Here is a 21,389-nt window from a genome sequence, read left to right as displayed (position 1 = left end):
CCCCCGAGGCTGCTGTGACCGAGCAGCTGCCGCGGGCGTGGCCGCCGCCGTGGCGAGCCGGTGGGGAGACGGCAGCGAGGTGTCCCCGCCGCAGGAGGGTGTTGTGCAGGTGGTGGGGCGCGGGCGAGCAGCGGGAATTCTGGCTCGCTCCCGCGCACCGAATGGAGAGCCACGCAGCTCAAACCGCCTTCCCAGGTGGCTGCTGTCTCCTGACTGAGAAGTCAGAGTCAGTTTAGGCGATAAAACCGCAGCAGCTGGGATTTTCCCTGAACCGGGTCTGCAACGCACCGTGACTGTCAGCTCTCTGCCGACTCCGGTTCAGGGCTGGCAGGTCACAGCAGTAACCATCTCGCAGCAGGAGCCAGCAGCCCCCTTCCCCGCAGTGCTGCATCCCACCCTGCATCCACACTTAAATAACTGGCTCATGCCAAGTCCACGTGCCATATCCCAGCTTTCTCTGCAAAGACAAAGACCACCTACTTGAGCACGGGCTTCTCCTTTTTGATGCATGCATGCACATCCTAAAAACCTGCTCATAATCCTCTTTGCTCCTCCAACCAGCAGCACCTTGCTTTCAGCTGCCCTGGTTTCTCCTTAGGCTCAGATGCTGGCCTTGCAGGACAGTAACGGCCTCTTGCTCCTGCTGCATGTCACTGTCCTAAATCCAGAGCTAGAGATGGAAAGTCCTGGGTACTGAAAGGACAAAGCCCCGCCATTGAACACTGAGCATTTCATTATCACACTGGACATAAGCAGCAGTATTTCCTTTCCACAATTACTCTCCTTTACTCCCCAATTCCATGCTGCTGCCTGGAATTACAACAAAACATCAGGTCACTTGACTTTTTGCATTTTTACTTATTTACACGTATGAAAGTTAACAAGTGACTCTCGCGTTTTATCATACATATTCACACAGTCAGGCACACCTCAAAAGGGGTAGAGGCAGGCTGCTGTCAGGCACATCAGACGCAAACGGCACCAACCATTTCCAGTGACGGAAAGCTGCTGCCATCACCCTCTGTGCTGAATCTAACTGCCCTTGAAAACATTTGCTCTTCCTCCTTTACCTCTGCTCTAACTGAAGGTTTGGCAATCAAGGACTGCAGCTACTTGAAACCAAGCTGAGGTCAGGTGATAGATATTGGCAAGCCAACAGCTCAGATTCTTTTTCCAAGGACTTAATCAAATTCTGTTGAATATCAACAGCAATATTGATCAGGTCCTCTTGGAGCCTCAAGATGAACCCACCAAAGAGGCTCTTTTCCAGTCATCTGTCACCTCTACATCCTTGCCACAAGGTAAAGCTTCTAACTGTCTCCCTAAGAGATACAACCCTGTTTCATGGAGCACTAGCGTGCATTTTATCTAGACAATCTGTCCAGAACAAAACAAGCCGGCTATCTTTGTTCCAGCAAAAGTCTGTGAAGTCTTTCAGCAACCGATCAGCAAACTTCTCATCCCCCGTGGCACTGGACCGCCACGTTTTCGTCAGCATGGTGTTGTAGGCCCAATTGTAGCCAATGCGCTCTTCACAAAACATGTTCTGGTTGGTGGAGCTAGTGGAGTTGCGCCGGCGTCGCTGCTGCCCACAAGAAAATTTCCGCTTGGAATATGGTAGCTGCAAAAACACTGTCCCTGGAGAAAACAGACAGGGCTTTAGTCTTAGGGAGACCCAAGTCCCAACAACTGGTAGCTGACTCATTACATTCTGAAAAGGAAATTGGACTGGGTTTCCTTTAATTGTCTGTTAGCAAGATAAAATGGGATATGCTTTTCCTTCTTTGCTTTTACATCTACCTCTTCCTGCAAATTACAGCACTGGAAAAGAGCACACTTTGTCTTGCCTTTCTCTTGGTAGAAGGGAATGAAGCAGAGATGTAGGCTCTGACCCATCTTTCTACCTTCACATCAATTTCCATTCTCTTCTGCAGTTTTCCAGAAGCTCTCTTCCTGTCATTGTCTTCATGTCTCAGCAACCCCTCTGCACGTACGAAGTTATTTGACCATAATATGCCATACATGGAGCTTAGTTAGCAGTGATGACAGATCACCAATATTTATGAAGAATAATAATGAGCAAGTGGATCCTAAATGCTTTATCTACCTCCCACACTGTGTGTATGGGTAGAGATGCATCTACAACTGACCTTAAGCACAAGAACACAGCACCAACTTGCTCCAGTACCTTCCCTCCTTCTAGCTTCTATAGATACACACTTTACATTGCACTTGGAATAAGCTCTGCCTTGTTGTTTGTTTTTTTTTTTAATTTCTCCATCTCCTGGAAATAAAAGTTTCAGAGACACTATAAAGCAAGATTTCAAACCAATGCCACTGATTAGCAGCCACATTTTGTGCTTTTCATACTGCCTCTCCAGTTTTCTGGTTTGTGTTGGCCAATATACCTACTTGTCATCTGACTAGGGACATCGTGAGGACCAACATCACTGACACAAAACAAACTGCATGTAAAATGGTTCTTTTTTTAGAATAGCCTCCTCCTTACCCCAATACCTGCCAAATATCACTCACCTGTGACATGGATATACTGTGGCTTGTTCTCAGCTGGGAAGTTGAATGCAGAGGCTGAGTATTTATCTTGCACAAATCCAAATCTGGAAAAACAAACACCAGGGGAATAAAAAAAAAAAAAAAAAAAAAGAAAAAACAAGATAAAAAGTGCCACTCCACCTAGGATTCCTTCAGCCCAAGGCAAAGGCACCAGGGAAAACCTTCCACTATCACAAATGCTCCCTTTTCTAATGGCCTGAATGCAAGGGGAAAAGGGATGAAGAGAGTTTAGTTTCTCCAAATATTGTCTGGCCCCTGCTAAGCAGGAAGCTTGTAACCCCATCCTGAACTCTGTCCTAACTTGTGCTGGAAACAAGAGCACCAGCAGCTCAGTTCGGGAGAGCACTGAGCAGTCTCTTGACAAAATGGGGCAGCTACACATGAATGAGGGAAGCGTGATAGTCAGACATTCCTAGGGTATGTTTCAAGCTGTAACCTTTTTTTTTTTTTTTTTTTTATGCTGGACAATATTCCACACAGAACTGCAAGCAGCTCACCTGAAAGTTCTTTGCTGTTTGCAGAATACTTGTTCCTCTCCTGCTTTCTAAGCTAATGAAAGATTATTTCCAGGCTAAAGGCCCTTACAAAAGGCAGTCTCTCTGTCATGAAGAGAGACCTTGGCAGCAACACCATGAAACAAACTGGCACCTCAAGCACACAAAGGGGTGAGGCTAGGTTGGTATTCAATGTTTCCAACAATTCCTTCTTAAACTGGGCCCAACCTCTAACATACAGCTACCACCCCAGTCTCCTGCCAATTGTCAGTCACTGGCTGTCATCCAGCTCAAGACTGTGTTAAGTACATGTGAAGGAAGTAACTGTCCCTTCTCAGAAAGAAATCTACCTACAGTCTAACTGCTTCTGAATTTAGAGTAACAGGGCACCTTCCAACGGCAATGCCCTCCCTAGGAAGACAGTATGGTTTGCTAACAAGTGACAGGCTGAAACACTATCTACCTGCCCCTTGCACCCACCACCTCCAGGCATTATTGTTATATTTTAATCTGATAATCTACAAGCAGACTTCAGAGAAGCAGATGGCATAGAACCCATGCGATTCAGGAGTTCATCCTACATTATCCAGGGAGATATGAATCTTTCAGTCATTCTGCCCTGTACATACCTGTGTGCTATTGCTTCCTGGAGGAGATGCATACGGTCCCAGTATGTTTCTGGTTCAAAGCCTGAAAAACAAAAAGATAACTGTTACCTAGTCAAGCCACTTTATTTCCAACTTTTCAAGACTTCAGTTTTCCTCAGAAGACCTCTGTGCACTTTTGGGGTTTTTTTTAGCCATTTCTTTCAGTTACATTTTTATCTGTCAACTGTCGCTTGAATACCACCTTATTAGAGACATGTCTTGTACACCCCAGTAGCAGATTCATCCGAGTCTTGTACACCCCAGTAGCAGTTTCAGCTAAGAATTTAGCTTTTGTGTCTCTTGAGATGAAGGAGAGGAACATTATGGAGTGTGTGGGAGGGTGCAAGGAAGGAAAATGGGCTGCTGTGTATCACCACAGAGTGCCCTGAAAATACTTTGTTCAAAGTCAGTGTGGCTATGGTGACCTCACATGGATTTGTCACTAACTTTTACATTTACACCTGGACACTGGGTCAGGGTTAATGAAAATAAAGCAAGCCATCATCTTTGCTATTATAAAAAAGAGCCTTTTGCTAGCTGTCCCTTCTCACGATGCAATTTTGCCTCTGCAGGGGGACAGAGTTCCCTGATCTTTGAGCTTCCACCTGAGACTTACCACAACAGCATCAGTCAAAAGGGTGAGATCACATTGCAGAAAAGGAGATTGCAGTTTCTAGCTCTTAATCTCATGTGCAAACACTCTTACTGTGAAAGTAACCATGGCAACAACAAAAAAAAGAGGATGGCAGTCATGAAAGCCTAATCTCACTGAGGGAGAGAACAAACAAATACGGGATACAAATGCAGAGCAGCTGTGGGCAGGGTCTACCAGCAAAACAGATTCTTACAGTCTAACATCATGTCAAACAGAATAACTACTTGAAACAGGCTCTATAAGAGTATGCAGCATTATGGCAACAAAGATCACTGGGGAGACCACCTTTCCTGTGCCTTGGTACTTGTAGCTGCCAGCTTCATACGCTGTTGCATGCTGATTAGCCTGGTGTGGCTGCTGAAATGTAAAAACAGGCCCTTCATACAGCTCATGCATATCTGGTAAATGAGGTTCTTCATGTCAACTACGTGCCAGAAGGGACCTGCCTGCAGAAAAGTACACCAAGTAAAACAAAGAACATTTCTTACCGTCAAACAAATGCTCGCTACCCTCCTTCAACAAGCAGCTAACATTGAGTGGGATGAACAACTGAGCTCGAAGTGGGTCTCCATATAAGTAACTGGGCAAGGCAAACGGCCCTTCCAAGACTGGAACTAGCAAGAAACCACAGGACGTGGCTTTCCGATGCCAACCCTGAACCTGAGAAAAGATTCAAACAATGTATCATACAATATATGTCAAACTGAAGAAGGGCGCTTATGTGCACAGGAGTAACTCATTCCCCGACAATAGATCAGCCATGCTCAATTCTCCACAGGCTCAGCTTGCTTTGCATGGCAAGCACACAAGCGTCCTTGTAAGCAAAGCAGTACAAGCACAAGACATCAGGCTTTCCTTTTTGAAGTGCCTCATCAATCAGAAAGCACTTTCAAACAGGACATTTTTCAGGAACTGATTCAGCCTACTTATCATCAGTGGCTAAGTACTGCTGCTTTACTGGAACAGTGCAATAGATTTTTAAATAAAAGCAAAAAAAAAAAAAAAAAAAAAATCACTGAGTGCTATCTGGCCGGGTGGGGTAAAACCTGGTGTTAAATTATTTGAGTTTTACAGAAGCTACAAAAGGGAAAACATCTACAAATTACAAGTGACACAAACCACTCGCATTTTCAATTCAAAATGTTTTCAGCAAATTAAAAATAGCTAAAAAGCATTGCTGAACAGGAAGGACCCACTGCCTGGAAAAGCCCTGTCATGAAAGCAATTCCACTGAGATTTAAAGTTTTCAAGTTTGAAGACAGAAGAAATGCAACGTGAAACAGATTCTTTTCCAAAGACCCAGCTTGGGGCTTAAGATTTGCCTAAGGGAGACTTAAATTTATCACCTTGACCTATACTGATCTGTGCATACTGTGCATGAAACCCACTAAAAGCAGAACACTATTCCGCAGACAGAATGACTATAGATAGCATGATAAATGATGACCAGATGCAGCAATGCTAACAACCACCAGTAAAATTACTTATGGAAATGAGGGCGGATTTAACCCACTGTTTCTCTCTTAATACTTCCCACAACAACGTCCCCAGTAGTCTAAGGGATACAGAGGCCAGACGGGCATACTTGCGGCCACCCAGAACACAAGAACTCTTACCATCTCAAAAAGAACAGCTGCAGTCACTGCCATCCAGTGTAACTTGATTTCAAAAGCAGCATTCAGGGAGAAATTGCCATGGTAATAACAACTGCACCACTCCAAACGGTCAGTGCGGTTATTCACATCCACATCAAGCGTCACTGTCCGTTGCTCAGGCACTGTGGCAGCTACGCAGCCAAGGAATAGGGGTGTATTTAAAAGATGCATTGAAAGAGGGTAGGAGACAGAATGAAGAGAACAAAACAAACAAGACAAGCTATTTTAAATTAATTTGTCCTCCCACTCCTCCCCAAATATTTTTTGGACTAGCAGAACAGTCCCAGAATGCTGCTCATCCAGATCACAAAAGACATAAAAGACTGAAGCATTATTCGTATCAGAGGTCTGTGCCGCAGAATTACCCTCCCAAGCAGTCAAAAAACATTTCAGCTGCCATAAAGACATAGAACCAAGAGTCACGGAGCTAATCAATAAGCGACTGGTGCCATAATTAAACATGGCTAGACAGCATCAGCTCCTTCATGCCCAAGACATTCCAAATTGGGTTTAATATCTTTCTATATGCCCCCACCAGAAATCACAACAGGGTGCTGGTACACAGGGCAGGAGCATTCTGGGACCTTCCACAGCTAGAAATTAGAAGTTAAACTTCTTGTTTCTTTGACCCCATATCAATATCCCACATTACCGCATTGCTAAAACTGCACATCCAACACTTTTTGTAAAAGCATGGAAAGGCAGCCAAGACTCATGCAGCAGTGTTACGATCACTGCAATACCTTCTATTGTTTTGCAGCAAGTGCAGAGATAGTGCCCAAGATCCAGCTCCCTTTGTGCCCCGCACCCCAGTGAAAGAAAATCTCAGCTATCAGGCAAAAGAGGAAGGGAAGCACAGAAGGTGGAAGTGACCTGGCTGGTGTCACAGAGCAGACTGCAAAGCCAGGTACAGAGCCCAGATCTCCTGACTCTGAGACCAAAGTCCTGCTACGAACCACGCTGTCACTTTCAACTTTTCTTTAGGCAAATACATAATGTAACATTTCTATAACGTTAAAAACTGACACAAAACAAAGGGCTGCAATACTACTATTGAAAAACCTTTGCCCTTTTTTTTTTATTGCATGCATGAGGGATGGATGTTGTTATTTGTTGCTTAAGTAGAGGAAGACGTGCACTCCTTTATATGGTCACCTTTTAAATGACCTTATAATTTAATGGCATTTAAAAAAAAAATTTTAAAAGTTCTTCATCCAGGTAGATGGACAGTTCCCACCTTCACATCTACTGCAAGTTAGCTGGAAGCAGTTTTCAAGGTTATAAGAAAATCCTTTACATTGCTATTACTGCAGCTTAGAACGAGGCAGGGGAAAAGAAGAAAAAACCCAATAAAAATGGAAGAACATCACAGAGTTTTGTTTTGCAAATAAGATCCATTTTTGTCTTTGGGAAATGTCTCATCTGCAATTTCTGAATTGGTCTGGTATTATCAGACAGACCAACATCTTGGGATTTTCTTTTTCTTGGTCCTTTTCAGTGGAATATCACTGTGAATGCAATGGCTGTAGTTAGAAGATTATGGTGGCAGTTTTCTAACAAAGTATGTTGGAAAACAAGATCCCAAAAGCTGTAAAGTGAAAGCAGCTCAATCAGGTAGATGTTGGTCGTTAGCTAAGAGGTCAGCAATAACACCACAGTCCAGTGTGCCCAAACCAGCACACTGTGAAGAATGAGCTCCCTGCTCCCTTAGACTGTTCCTTTTTCCAGATAATGCAGACACCCCATTAGGGCTGGAGCTTCTCTCTCCGCCTTGTCTGCAGCTGTAATGCACAGGTAAAGCAACAGGAACACAGTCCAACCAGGTGAGCTACTCAAAAGGACCTTAAAAACTGATAAGAAATAGCCACATGTCTGAATTCAGAAGTTTCAGTTTAAAACCAACTTAATTTTAATAGAATAAACTTTGGCTTCCGTAGATTTGATTTTAAGAAGACTCACCTGCTTCCCAATTGTCTTGTATCATTGAGCATTTAACTAATGATTTGTTGAGTAAATCGGAGAGGAGCAGGCAGGTTATTCTCCAGTCACAGACTACGCTATATACATGACTACAATTGCTAGTGCATGCATTGCTATAAATCAAAAGGGACAAGATTAGGTATATCACAGGTCAGACTTGCACTGGGAAGGGAAAGGGGACAATCACTGGGCAAGTGATAGGGGAATTGGGAGGGATAAAGATTTTCAAGATACATGGAGCTTGTTCCAGAGCTCCCAATGCTTGCATGCAGTTTTATGTCACAGCTTGACATTTAGGGAAGGTGGGGAGGGGAAGAAATAAAAACCACAACCAAATCAAAGCCAAGAGAGGAACAAATGAAGTCACGTGGACCAGAGGTCATCTGGGTTTAGTAAAGCTCCTTGCCTCAGATGAACTGGTGAAGTTTGTTGGGTTTTTTAATACTGTTTAGAAGAGGGACAGCACAGAAACATCAATTAAACCAGTTCCTTTGTAAGAAAAAAGTTCCACGCTGGATTTTTCTCCAAGAAACTGTTATTCCTGGAATAACCAGACTGCATGAGAGCAATCTGAAAGCATTTTTCATTCATCCAAGAACTGCAAATCAGTTAAATAGCAGAATGGACACAATTCCAACTGAAATGAAAAAGGAAGGCTACACCGGTGTGTAACTACATCACATGCTGAAAGAATACATTCTTTCCTGGCTGGTGTTAAAGAAAAGGTGAGAAGGCCACTAAAGCCCTCTTCTTTCCTTGTCTGTTTCCCCAGGTGCAAGCTTACTGAGTCTCAGTCTTCTCATCTCACAAAAGAGGACAGACACAGAAAGGTGAAGTGTCTTTCTTGGGCTAAATAGTAAGAGATCAAAGCAGGAACAGGAGCTGGCCCGAACACTTCCAGCCCTCGCAAATCTTCGATGCCAGCCTGTGTTCAGGCTTCAGCTCCGGCCAATCACTGAGCTAATGAGGTTGGATACTAGCCAAGGCAACAGATTTATCGTGCGACAGGGAAAAATACCCTGCATATGTTGGCTTCAGGGAATTAACCATTGGTTCAGACTTCCTATCCTTAATGCTTTCCCATTTCTGATGCTGTTCCTCTTCAAACAAGCCTTTCAGAAATACATAAGGGTTACCGTAACTTCAGGTTTAAGAGATACTACACCAGCATTAAGTCACTTCTCTTCAAAAGGTCAAATATACAAAACAGGAGAACAGCAGAATTTTCTTTTTCTCCTTAATTGATAGGCCTTTAAAAGATGCATCTAAATAAATCTGAAGTTGCAGTTCCATAGCGATGATTTTTCTCATAATTTTAAGCAGGGCAAGAGGAACAAAAGCAAGTGACTCAGGCTGGCCTGGAAATGCAACAAAAAGCTGACAAAACAACAATCATGCAGCCCGTATGTTTCACAGGCTGTAGTGTAGTCAGCATTATACTTCACACATGAGAGAGCTTTAGATAATATCTAGATATACATTATATATAATTTAGATAATAGTACCTTGCCCAGCAGCAAGATCTTCCAAATGCAAACCCTACTGCTTCCACACTGCAGGGATTGTTTGTAGCTGGGCTTCCCAGACTTTCGTCTAAGGACTCTGGCTATACATGGTTCTGATTAGCCAAGAAGCTTCTAGCACATCACAAAACTTCTAACATATCTGAATCTTGCTGTGGCTTTTGCCATTAAGAAGCAATTAGATGTGTCATTTTAAGGGCAGTTTGGTTGCTCTGCTGTTCCCACAATTTATCCCTCCATGCTCATCACAGGTTGTGAAGCGTCTGTCTGGATCCACAAGGAGACAAAGTCAGTATTTTCCTCTCTGTATTCTAGAGGATGGCATGGGGGGAAGTTCAGGAACATGGAATACTTGCAGAATACTTTTTACTGGATTTCAGTACTGAGAAGCAAAAATTGCCTGCTCAGCCAGTGAAACACACCTTCAGCATATGAGAACAACTCCACGTGCAAGACACATGTAAGGCCAGCATGAAATTTGCAGCTTTATTGCTGGTCCACGTGAGATCATACCCTTGGCTGGCTGATCTTCCCCTTTCAAACTACCCCCTTGAACTTCCCCAGCTGTCACCTGTGCTGTGCATCTACCTAATAATGCAGCTGCCTGGCTCCGTCCTCCGAAACTGCGGCTAAAGGAACTGTGCCTACTTGCATAGGAGGCTGGGCGGCTGGGCAGCCAGGGCAGGAAAAACGCTGGGATGTCCGAGTGCAGGAGCTCTTCTGCCACAAATGCCACCTCAAACCATTTCCTCTGGAAGGCGGAGAAGTCATCCATGGCAGCTGTGTGCCACATGGCAGGCTGCTGCATGCCCACTGAACAAAAAAGCAAGGGGAAGGACAGATCACAGTTAGAAACAAGTGATCAAGAAAGAGATGTACTTCTTTCTGAAAAAGAGGAAGGAGAAAAAATTATGTTGTAATTCCTTTTTTTTTTTTAAACAAAGAAGGCTGAATTTCTTTGACTCTCTTTAAAGCAGTATTTTCTGCTGCAGCACCCATAAGAATCAAGTACAGCTAGTGATTATACAAAGGGATTATGAGGACAGTCTTGTAATAACACGATGCTGACCTCTGTCTGGTTCCTTGTCCACAACAATCTTATAAAAATAAAAGCCATAGATAAAGGTTCGTAAAGCTTCTCCAGATGCATGGACAATAAGCTGCTCTTCTAGCATTTTCTGAAGGAAAAAAAGAGAACAGAGCAAACACGATAAAAAAGGAGAAGTCACTCTTTCAGTTACATAAAAAGGTTGCTAGAGTACATTAGGAAATAATTAGTTTTTCTTGACATCTTTTTGTCCAGATATGTGCCTAATGAAAATACCAGCAATGTTATCTCTTGATACTCAGTAAATGTAGCAAGTCCTTATCTCCCTGAGAAATTGCATTTGATCCTTCTGCAAATGTCTGTCTTCCTCCCTCACCCTGATCTGGTTTTATAGATGGATTTATAGGAAGGTAAAAGGTCAGACACATTCCACGTTTCTGCTAATTGATATGGGATCTCAGCAAAAGAATGAACACCAAAATATTTCCAACCTTCTGCCCCTGACACAGTTTGATAGGGAAGAAAAAAAAATGTCATGAAGACAAGCAGCGTATCTTGCATAAAGCGTGTATACTTCAGCATCCATAAAAGAGAGGTCATATGCTGGTTTTATTACGATTTCATTAATTAATTATCAGAAGAAAAAACAAAACTAAACCCAAAACCAAATCACACTCTAGCGCCTCATAATTCTAAGACAATGGAGAGCTCTTGGTAACTACTAGCTAATTGGAGGTTATACACAGAACTGTCATCATATGTAAGTGGAAAATATAATATACATTACTACTGAAGAGTAGGTGATAGGGAATCGAAAAAGTATCATCATTACCTCATATTCTGTTTAACACTGTTTTCAATGCCTATCAGTAAGAGGATTTTCATAAACAGAAATGATTGCTATGCTTTCCTCTACAATTCTACTTTCTTCACAGAGTGAGGTATTTCTGGCCCTCCTTGATAGCTCTCTTACCTGCATTATGTCAATTGCCATGGCTTGGGTCTGCACACCTTCAACATTATTCACCAGCCAGTGTACAACTTCTGCACTGATGAAACAGTAGGGAGAGAGGCCCTTCTGTTCAGAAAGTAGCTGGATCCCTGTGCTGAAATCACAGCATGTCACAAACATGGACTGATTGATAGTTCTTTTAAGTTACAAAGACAAAATTCACTGCTGGAAAAAAAATAGGGGGATAAAGACATAGGACAAGAAACTCACAATGCCCCCAGAGTGACATATCACTAGTTTCTGATAACAAGATGAAGAGCTAACATTGACAGCACTTCAGTGTCTTACAGAGAATTCTTGCGTTAGATAAGATTCTGGGATTCTAATAATTGAAGTCCGCAGTGATACTTGTATCTCAATTTCTATAAAATTCCTCGTTGGAGAGATTAGAAGTGAGTAACAATAGGATGATTAAAACTATTCCAAAGTTGACATGGGGCTCTCCCTTTGAGTGACTCTATGCCTCATGTCCTCTTACAAAATGTCTAGACAGATGTTAAGCATATTTATATCAAAAACTTACGTGGGGTGTTTCATGGCTTCGAGAATCTCTATCAAGGTGGAGGAAGAAGTCAGCGTGCTTGCCGAACACTGCTGAGAGCTGGGAAGTAAACAGAAGCATGTTCAAAAATCAAGGAAGCTGCCAGATATGTTCAAAAATGTACATTTAAGAAAAATGCTCTCTCTTCTCTTCCCAGCAGTGAATTTGCCACATTTATTTCCTTTTTCATCTCAGGAAGGACAACTAAAAGCATAAGACCTGTATTTTCCCCCTGAGGTCATTGCTATATTGACCCAATATACACTACACTACATACAGCCATCCTCAGGAGAAATTGAGAGCAAACATTTTGAGGTTGGCTTTTTTTTTTTTTTTTACTGTAATATACAACTGCAGGAAACCGGTGCTAATACAGTTTATTTTTAATGTTGCTTCCTCCCCGTGTCTCGCCTCCAGGTTAGAACCTCTTGGATTTCATCAACCTACTGCATCCAGTTAGACCCGCAGGGCCCCCTTTGCTATAACAGACAGAAGACAGATGTCAATTCAAAGCCTGTTTTTCTGCTAACAGACTTCAGAAATGGAATTTCATCGTTCTTCATTTCTTGAAGAATGAAGCTCTTTTTGTGGGTGGGGAAATTGGGCCTTGTGTTCATTAAATTCTGGAAAACTGGGTTGCAAGCCTTATTTTACTACCACTCTTTCTGCATGTGGAAATGCTGCAGTAAAGTCTTGTGACAAGTGCTTTCTAGTGCTGACAGACACAGCACATCTCGTTCTCAGGTTTCTGTTTTAAGTGCCGATTCCTTGACACCAGAAAGGGGAATGTAACTGAGCAGAACTGCAGCATAGCACTGCTGTGCTTTTCTTACCCGCCCTCTGCAGCACCAGCTGTGGTATATCCTTGGTCTACAACATTCTGGGAACTTCCCAAGGTCTGCATGTTGCCCCGATCAGGTAACTGCCCCGTGTTTATCAATGTGTTGCTGTCTGAGGTTGCAGGAACTGACTGATCTATAGAGACCTGCAAGGAGTAAACAGCAACATCTTTATGAAATTTGTGATGTAAGCTCTTTCCCATTTTCTCTCCTCCCTGCATCATCAGTATTTCAGCTCAAGTTAGTTAATAAGCAATACCATAAGCAAGCAGAAGCATATGCAGAAAGGATAAATACAGTTTTACTTTTGCCATCACTACAGAGCTATTGACAAATGCGAAATTCAGACCCCAGTAAAAGATGAGGATCACCAACTCAGCAACAACTGTGTTGAGAGAACTACGGACAAACCAGTCCCAACCTGACATTTTCAAACCTGAGTAAATAACTGTGATTACAAACATGTAATGGACAGAACGGGACATTTAATTGCTATGGGAAAGTAGTAAGCAGTTAGAAAAAAAGTGTTTTAACTAACTCTCAGACAAAAATACGTAAACGTATCACATGGAATTCAAGTTTCATAATGCACAAAAATCAGCTCATCTTCCTTCCTTTCTTAGGGTAGTACCAGGAGGCTGGTTGGCACCCACCCACACCTATGTCACCAAGACAACAAGAACACTTTCCTCCCGCAGGAACACTTGCACTATTCTAACGGTAGACTGAATAGTTCACAAAAATTTACATAAAATCATTTCAGAAAGAACATTAATGCTGAAGGATTCAGCAAAGTACAGGCTGCAATTGCCATCTGTCATTAACACGTATGGTTTAGGAAAAGCACATTATATAAAAGCTAGAGAGGTGGGGGAGAGGAACACGTACAGCAGAGTAACTCTGGTTAAAAGCTGGTGTAAATACGAGGACCGATCTGCCACGATGAATCCACATCACACACAGAGCTAAAAATCACAAAGCTGGTAGTTTGACTTAGATCTGACAGCCAGACCAGAGTCCTTTTATTTATGCCATTTCTCACATCCCAGAGATCTCTCAGTCCGCAATGGCAGGTGTCCCTTTTTGGGCAGCCAAGAACAGCAGATGCTCCAACATGGAATCCACAGTCCCCACAGCCAGCTAAATCCACTCTCCCTCCCTCAGAGCTCACTTCAGCTAGCAGCATTTTCTAAGGACACACTGTGTTACTACTAACCCCTAACTGCTGTTAAGTTTACACACTACTTCTGTCACAATGACTCTTTTACACAAAGATGACAACAATATTTTCAGCCCTTAGCTGTTTAAGAACCCAAGGACACAATTTGACTTGGATCTCCCCAGAATCACCTGTCAGTCAAATACTACAGAAGAAATTTAGCCAAGAATGAGATGAGTAAGCTGTTGCCATTTTGTTTAGCAAGGGAAGATGGAAAATGACTACTTCTGCAACACAAAAAGAGAAGCTTCAGTAGCTGACAAGACGGTACTGCAAGGACAGTCAGGCTAGTGAACATGGACATCCAAAGCACATCACACACATTGAGTGGTGGAAGAAAATAGTTTCATCCACCACTGCCAGCCACTTTGTCCTGTTAATGCTGTGCACCTCCTTCCCAACAAGCAGATCTGGAAACTAACACTGGTTACCCACATGGCAAGCTCACGAAAACAAACGATCTCTATCACCTCAGCCCAAAAGCCAGAGATGACAAGACCCCACTCAAAACTAACCTGTGAGTAGAAGGTTGAAGCTGTACGTGGGCTGCGAACAAAATCCATAAAGAAGGACCCATCCTGAAGGCATTAGAGAAAGTAGGCCCATTAATGGCAACAGGAACAAGGAGTTGAAGAAAAGCAAATACAAGGTTGTGCAAGTATGAAATGACCACAGAGAGAAAGTATGAGAAGAATGTAAATCCCAAACAGACCCAGAATGTCAGATGCCACAGAATGCTGCAGAATGCACATCGGGAGTTACTTGCACACATACCTTTACTTTCTCTCTCTGTAAGAAGACATTGCTCTTAGCACAGATGCTTTTCTGAAGTTTTGAAAACCACACTGATCAGAAGCCAAATGAAACTACAGCCTTCCCTCCACGCTTCAGAGGAGAAAGACTTGAGCTCTAAAGTGTGTGGGTTTCATGCAAAGCTGAATAGTGATACAGAAACCTGTAGAACTGCATGTGTAATGACGAATATCCAAAGGAACACAGCTTTTTTCCTAGTCTGTCAGTCATGCAAATGACAAAGAGGGAGAGGCAAAGAAGCTCTTTTCAGGAAGCACACTCTTCCTCTCAAATGCAGGTCTGATACGGTGCAAAGGAAAGGGAAGAAAAATTCATCACAAAGATCCTTCCAACATTGTGTTTAATACTTCATGCATAATTAAACAGATACTGCCTGTGCTATGTTATGTTCCCCACCTACTTGCAAACCCTGGGTGAATTTATCCCCAGCTGCTGTTCAAAGCTGTGTCAAGATTCTCTTATCACATGAGACAATGCAGTGGAACTCAATTAGATTTTCATTCCGTATTTGCAGTTCTTTATCCTGCTCCCTAGGCAAAATATTTTGTCTAGCCTGCAGTTAAGATGATGCTTACCCTGGTATGTACATATTAAACACCTTCTGGAAAGAATCAACACCAGGGTTATATGGCTGACAATTTACGCAGTGCAGAAGCAGAGCCAAGCATGTCGTATCCATACGGGCAAAGACTTCCCAAACAGATTATGCATCAAGCTAACTCACTGTGTTAAAATCACACTGTATTGCCCCGTAACTGGCTGAAGTGACTTCTCAGTTCTACTCTAAAACAGAGTAAAGGTGGAGCCAGTGGCTCATTTAAGTTTTGGAATAACTCCAGCACTGAATAGCATCCTAGAAAAGCACTTGCTCCTTTGGCTGCTGACAACACACACAGCTGTGACAATTTGTCAGTACTTTGGCTGCAAGTCTCTGGACAGCCAACAGACATACCCATGCTGCTGAGCCCTAAATGGGTTGTGTTGTCATGGAAACACAAGGCACACATTTGCTGATGTTTTCAAGTGAGCACAAAGTTGCTCAATAAGGCTATCTGTCCACCAGCACCTTTCCAACAAGCTGTGAGCCATCAACTTGGAGATCACAATCACTCCTTTTCCAGTCCCTATGTGTAAATACTTATAAGAGTGTTTACTACTATAGTGTGAAAGGCTTTGAACATAACACATTCTTCCACCTTCTCCAGTTAGCCCTCCAGAGAGGCTTTTGAATATCCTTACCTTTAAAATTACACAAGATTGTATTTGCTTATTAGCATTTGCTGGTAGCACCAAGTCTGCTACTTTGTTTCCAACACACCTGTGTGCCACTGCAAAGGAAGCCAGTTTGGCCTTTTTCCCTGTGCTGTGCAGAACAACCCCACACAACATTCTTCTATCCTGTGTCCTACCTGGAATTTTCACCAGTTTTACTGGTAGGAAGTGATATTGACAATTTCTGTATTTAAAGAGGGAAGTTTGATGAAGCTGATTTTAGTAGAGGAGAATGCAAAGCCTGAAGTTTGCAAACATGCCTCAAGTCAGTTTCTGCACCTATTTTTTCCAAGCCTAGCAGGACTGCTCCAGAATCTCATCTGCATTTTGTGAACACCCTCATTCTACAAATAAGTATCTATTAAGATGACTGCAGTTAATCTATCACTTCAACTAGCAATATCCAGGTCTCCAGAGTAAAACAACAATTCTCCCTGATGGTGGCAGAAAAGGGCGGATGTCAGAACACTAGATGCTAAGAAAAAAAATACAGAAAGAGATAGTTAAGTTGATAGCGGGGAATCTGAGAACTTTTTCTTTGCAATACTTCAACTGTTGAACCCAAAGAGAGGTCACACATAAGTGTTAATATCTTTGTTCACTTCCTTGTTATTTCTACTGAAAGACCTTCATACCAGAATACAGAAAAATAATCAAATATTTCTGGTTGGACTTGGAGGTGTAGTTTCCGCTCTCCTGGCACTCACAGGACAGTTAACAGGAAGCCTGAGGGATAGCAGTCTTTTCTTTAAGTGCCCAAAGGGAGCTCCAGGAAGACAGTTTTCTCCAACCTGGAGTCCAGCCAGTGAAGGAACGACATCTAAATCACTACTCGGGAACACATCCTCTCCTCTAAGCAGATGCAAGTGACTCGAGTTCCTGCCGTTAAAATTCCACTGAAGCATCACACAGTCACTGTCTAGAGCTGGATTTTGCTCTTAAAGACAGCCTTCACATAGGTGCAGATAGCACTGTACTATTACATCTAAAAACCAAACCTTGACTGAAACAAAGTGTACTACCGAAAAAGGAAACGGACTAATTAAAAAATACCACTTAAATGAGCAAAACACACCACAACAGCATCCCAGGGATTCCATCTCATTGTCACAGTGTTAAAGAATTAAAGGATGGTTGTTCCCCAACCTCTTCTTATGCCCTTGCTCACAAAGGCTTAAGGACATCCCCAGTACAGACCTAGTCCTTGCTGGATTGGAATAAAATGTGGTATGATGTAGCCATGTGCCTGGAGAAACAATCTTCTATTATTTGAGAAATTCTTGTGTAAAAACAGTAGCTAAAGACCAGAAAGTCTTTACCTTACGAGGGCTGTCCATATAGGTGGGTGTGATAGCAATGCTCCCGCTCTCCGAAGGCTGTCCAGAGCTCTTCCCAGAAAGCACTGCTGCTTGCTGCTCCCCCAGCGTCCTAAAACAAAAGGAAGCTTCCACCTGAAGGCAACTGTTGCAGAGGGGTACTCCTCTAATTTCAGACATTTGCTTTCCCACACTGAAGCACAGAGTCAATCCAATGTTCTGCAAGTACTTTTTGCCCCATATAAACAATATGGACCCTTGAACTTAACTCAGTTTTATTATGCGTGTGTAATACTACCTTATCATTAAAAATACTTAAATTTTTTTGTATTTAACAGCAACAATGTTTACATTGTGTTTACAGCATATCTGGTATTAGTACTCTGAGTTTCTTTGAACCACTGCAGATCAATACTGAAACAAAAACTCAGAAGTTTCACAGGTATTTTAATTAGACATTATCAGTGAAAACAAGCTATTTTGTTTAGACTGTATTTGTTACCCAATGTTCATATTGAGGCCACCTAACTAGTGTGCTGTACTTGTGTACACTTACGTCCCAGTGAAGCTCTTATGTTAATGCAGTAATACTGGAAAACCACAAACAGATGACAAATCTGATGTGTAGTAGACTGAGATGATAGTTAAAAAGATGCTCCTTCTAAATTACTGGACATTCACTTCCCTAGTTTCCATGTTCCTTTCTAGTCTTTGGTAATCATTCTATTAATAGAAACTTAACAGGGAAGTCACTGTAAAAGCCCAGTATTTCCCCAGCCTGGCCACAAGGACACTAAAGAAGCAGGATCCCACAGCTCTCTTTTTTTAAGGCAAAGTTCCCCAAATCTGCTTTAGCCAGGCCAGGTAGAATAAGTAGGAAGGATGTTCTAGTGCTCTTCACACAGCCTAGTTGTAGGGACTCACTTCTGACTGGCTTCCATCTGCAGCAGAGCTGAGAGTGCTGAGGTTCCTTTCTTTCCAATGGGAGGCCCAGACTGCTCCAGAGAGTGGGTGGGAATTGGACCAGCAATCTGCAAGCCTTTCATGGCAGACCCTTTCTAACAAAGAAAAAATGAAAGCACAGGCTTGGTCAAGCTAGGCTTAACTAGTAAGCAAGAACACAACACCTCATGTCAGCAGGGCTTTATTAGGTACACTTTAAAAAGGGAGTTAAACCATAGGTACATAAGAAATGGAGCAGCCTAGCGTCTTGTGTGGACTCTGTTCTCAAAATAAAATGGATGTTTTTCTGGAAAAGGCGGATTTTCTCTGAAATAAATTATCCCATTCAGTGTGTGAATTGGAAGAGCATTTGATACACACTAACGAGTTGCTCATCACCTTCTTGAAACTACCATTCACCAGGAATTCACTCATATGGTTCTCTTTTCACAATCCTTTTCCTGAAGTCTGCAGCACACAACCACCCCAGCTAGAAGTCACCAGTTTAACTACCTCACAGATGCCTTTTCATCAAATATCGGCACCACAAGGTGCAGGCTAACCGTATCTACAGCACAAAGCAATGAACATTTGCAAAGAGGTAACATCAGGCTTATGGTAAGAGAAGACCAGCTGAGGAAACCAGCTGAGCACCACCAGGCTAAGGCACGGCTACACTATGCAGAAGAGCTTGGCTTCCCACCCAGTGACCTAACTGTTCTGATTCTGGTTCCAGCCACAGCAGCATGGGATAGCCATTCCAGGTAAACGTGAGTAGCTCAAGAATAGCAAGGTGTTAATACAGCCATACTATTTGAAATCTGAAATAGTACATTGGTCAGCACTGTGCTTTTTGTATGGATTACCCACACACACACACATATATCCCCCCAACTTGCTTGAGATTGCCTCAGGGTCTCTCTGCTAATGCTTCATTAGATGGTTCAGATAAAACTCAAACTCAGCTTCTCACCCAACTAAAAGCTGACTCACTCGAATCATTCGATCAGATCTATGACGTCGACGAATGCGGTTCAAACCCTCCACAAAGCGAATGAATCCATCTAGAAGCTGCCACTCCTCCTCATCAGAACGGGGCTTGTCACCATACACATCACAGTGCACTTCTCCTTCCATGATGCGCTTTGTGGCACTGATGCAGGCAGGCAGAAGTAGAAAGCGAGTCCTCCAAAACTTCAGGGACTCAATAAGACTGAAGGAATGTGGGAAAAAAAGACAAGAGTTCAGCAGTTTCCTATGAAGGATTTTAGAGTAATTAAAATACGTATCTATCTGCTGTAAATTTCACCGAGTATAGTGAAAATCTCGTTCTGCTATCCTTGAGTAAGAAAGAACAGATATGCAAAGGAATGGTCAGCAATATGAGTATCACTGGGAAGGATTAAAACACTGACATGCAGAGGAGAAAACAAGGCTATCTTCAGAGTAATCGTGCCATAGATACATATTTTCTTTTCTGTAAAAGATAGATTACAAAAGCTTTTCCTCTAAAAATAAGCAAAGAAAAAAGGAATTGCAAAGGTACACATTAGAGAAGGAGGTATTTTGATTGAGACCTCAAAAGAAACAAAGATAGACTGGTTTTGCTGAGAGAAGATACAAAAAAAGGCTATTGATAGTAGTGTAGATATTCCATATTGCTAACAAGAAGCCCTGCTCTACAAAGCTTAGGACTAGGACTACAGTCAAACTAAGCCTAGGACTCAAGCAAGCCTCCGACAGATCCAACTAAATGGAAGTTGAGTCAGATCCAGAAATGAGTAGGCTGCCAAGAAAACCATCTGTGTGGTACAAAATGCCATCATATTCCTTCACATTTGTAGCAGCAGAAAAAAACCCCAACAATTCAAGCTGAATTTTATGATCAAGACTTTGTATCAAAGACCAGATAATGCAACAGCAACACACAGTAAGACTCCTACGTGGCAACAGCTGCTAGCACCATACAAGTGAAAGCAGGGCAGTTACTCCCCCTGGAGTACCGAGTATTTGTGGGTTGAACTTGTTGCAGAAATTTCAGGTCAAAAAGGAAAAGAGGCAATTAGGACACAGAAAAGTCTGGATGGAAAAGAGGATCTCACCTAAAATCCTCAGAGCCAGCAGAGCAGATATACTGATCCAAGTAATTCCACTTGTACTCTTCTAATCTCTCATGGGAGAACTCTACCCAGCAAGAGACAAATTCAGAGTCAGAGTGTGAGGGGCACAAGCTGTAAGTGTAGTTTATCTGAGCAGATTCATATGGATACCTAAAAGAGAAAACACAAACTTTAATCTCAGCATCATCAATAGCAGTGCTTCTCTTTCTTAAAGAGAAAGGAGGTTCTGCAGTATGCTCTTTCAAGCATGTACAGGCAGCTGGAAAAGCATGTTCATCTGAACATGGATAGCAAACTGCTCAGCCAGAGAGATACTCACTTTGGCAGATATCGAGTCACAGTAATTATTTTGTCTTTTAATGTTACTTTGTGGAAAGTACGGCCCATACTCAGCCAGTACTGATCTTCCTCCTCAGGTCGATTTCTTGATACAAGACCTAATTGTAAAAAGAAAAACACCGTCCCTTTCAGTTTGCTGCAATAGTCAGAACTTTGTCAACAAGCTACCTATAGAACCAGACTCCAGAACTGGGCTTCTGAACTCAAGATAAACTAAAAGCCATATTTCAGACGACCTTTTTTAAGAAACATATGCACAGTAAGCCATTTGTTCTTACAGTTAGGATTTGCTAGTATCACAACTGAAGAAGGAGGGCATTCACAATTCATACACCAACATAGACCTTCTCTAATCAGGACAACTAGAGAACAGACAATATGAAGTGCTGAGAAACTGGTG

The 21,389-nt window shown here is 42.5% G+C and overlaps 1 protein-coding gene across 11 annotated transcripts in view; it reads right to left on the bottom strand.

The window, feature by feature from the left end:
- Nucleotides 1–838: 838 nt before the first annotated feature.
- The window catches only part of DEPDC5 (DEP domain containing 5, GATOR1 subcomplex subunit), a 47,375-nt gene continuing 26,824 nt past the window's right edge, over nucleotides 839–21,389 (bottom strand). For 4 of the 11 annotated variants that reach the window (XM_056335537.1, XM_056335550.1, XM_056335544.1 and 1 more), the window contains exons 28-43: nucleotides 20,970–21,087; nucleotides 20,633–20,800; nucleotides 19,524–19,743; nucleotides 18,513–18,646; nucleotides 17,592–17,700; nucleotides 14,703–14,765; nucleotides 12,963–13,114; nucleotides 12,112–12,189; nucleotides 11,550–11,682; nucleotides 10,598–10,706; nucleotides 10,117–10,341; nucleotides 5,987–6,156; nucleotides 4,859–5,030; nucleotides 3,698–3,758; nucleotides 2,536–2,618; nucleotides 839–1,638 (exon numbers count right to left, since the gene is read on the bottom strand). In XM_056335537.1, the coding sequence (XP_056191512.1) occupies nucleotides 1,343–1,638; nucleotides 2,536–2,618; nucleotides 3,698–3,758; nucleotides 4,859–5,030; nucleotides 5,987–6,156; nucleotides 10,117–10,341; nucleotides 10,598–10,706; nucleotides 11,550–11,682; nucleotides 12,112–12,189; nucleotides 12,963–13,114; nucleotides 14,703–14,765; nucleotides 17,592–17,700; nucleotides 18,513–18,646; nucleotides 19,524–19,743; nucleotides 20,633–20,800; nucleotides 20,970–21,087 (2,291 nt within the window). In that variant the 3' untranslated portion in view covers nucleotides 839–1,342. Of the gene's footprint in view, nucleotides 1,639–2,535; nucleotides 2,619–3,697; nucleotides 3,759–4,858; nucleotides 5,031–5,986; nucleotides 8,119–10,116; nucleotides 10,342–10,597; nucleotides 10,707–11,549; nucleotides 11,683–12,111; nucleotides 12,190–12,962; nucleotides 13,115–14,702; nucleotides 14,766–17,591; nucleotides 17,701–18,512; nucleotides 18,647–19,523; nucleotides 19,744–20,632; nucleotides 20,801–20,969; nucleotides 21,088–21,389 lie in introns of those variants that run through there. The other 7 variants (XM_056335571.1, XM_056335577.1, XM_056335572.1 and 4 more) reach the window with 4 other exon arrangements.

The sequence above is a fragment of the Falco biarmicus genome, chromosome 1 (genome assembly GCF_023638135.1).
Source record: "Falco biarmicus isolate bFalBia1 chromosome 1, bFalBia1.pri, whole genome shotgun sequence".
NCBI classification, from domain to species: Eukaryota; Metazoa; Chordata; class Aves; order Falconiformes; family Falconidae; genus Falco; species Falco biarmicus.
This window is presented reverse-complemented; position numbering and strand designations above follow the sequence as displayed.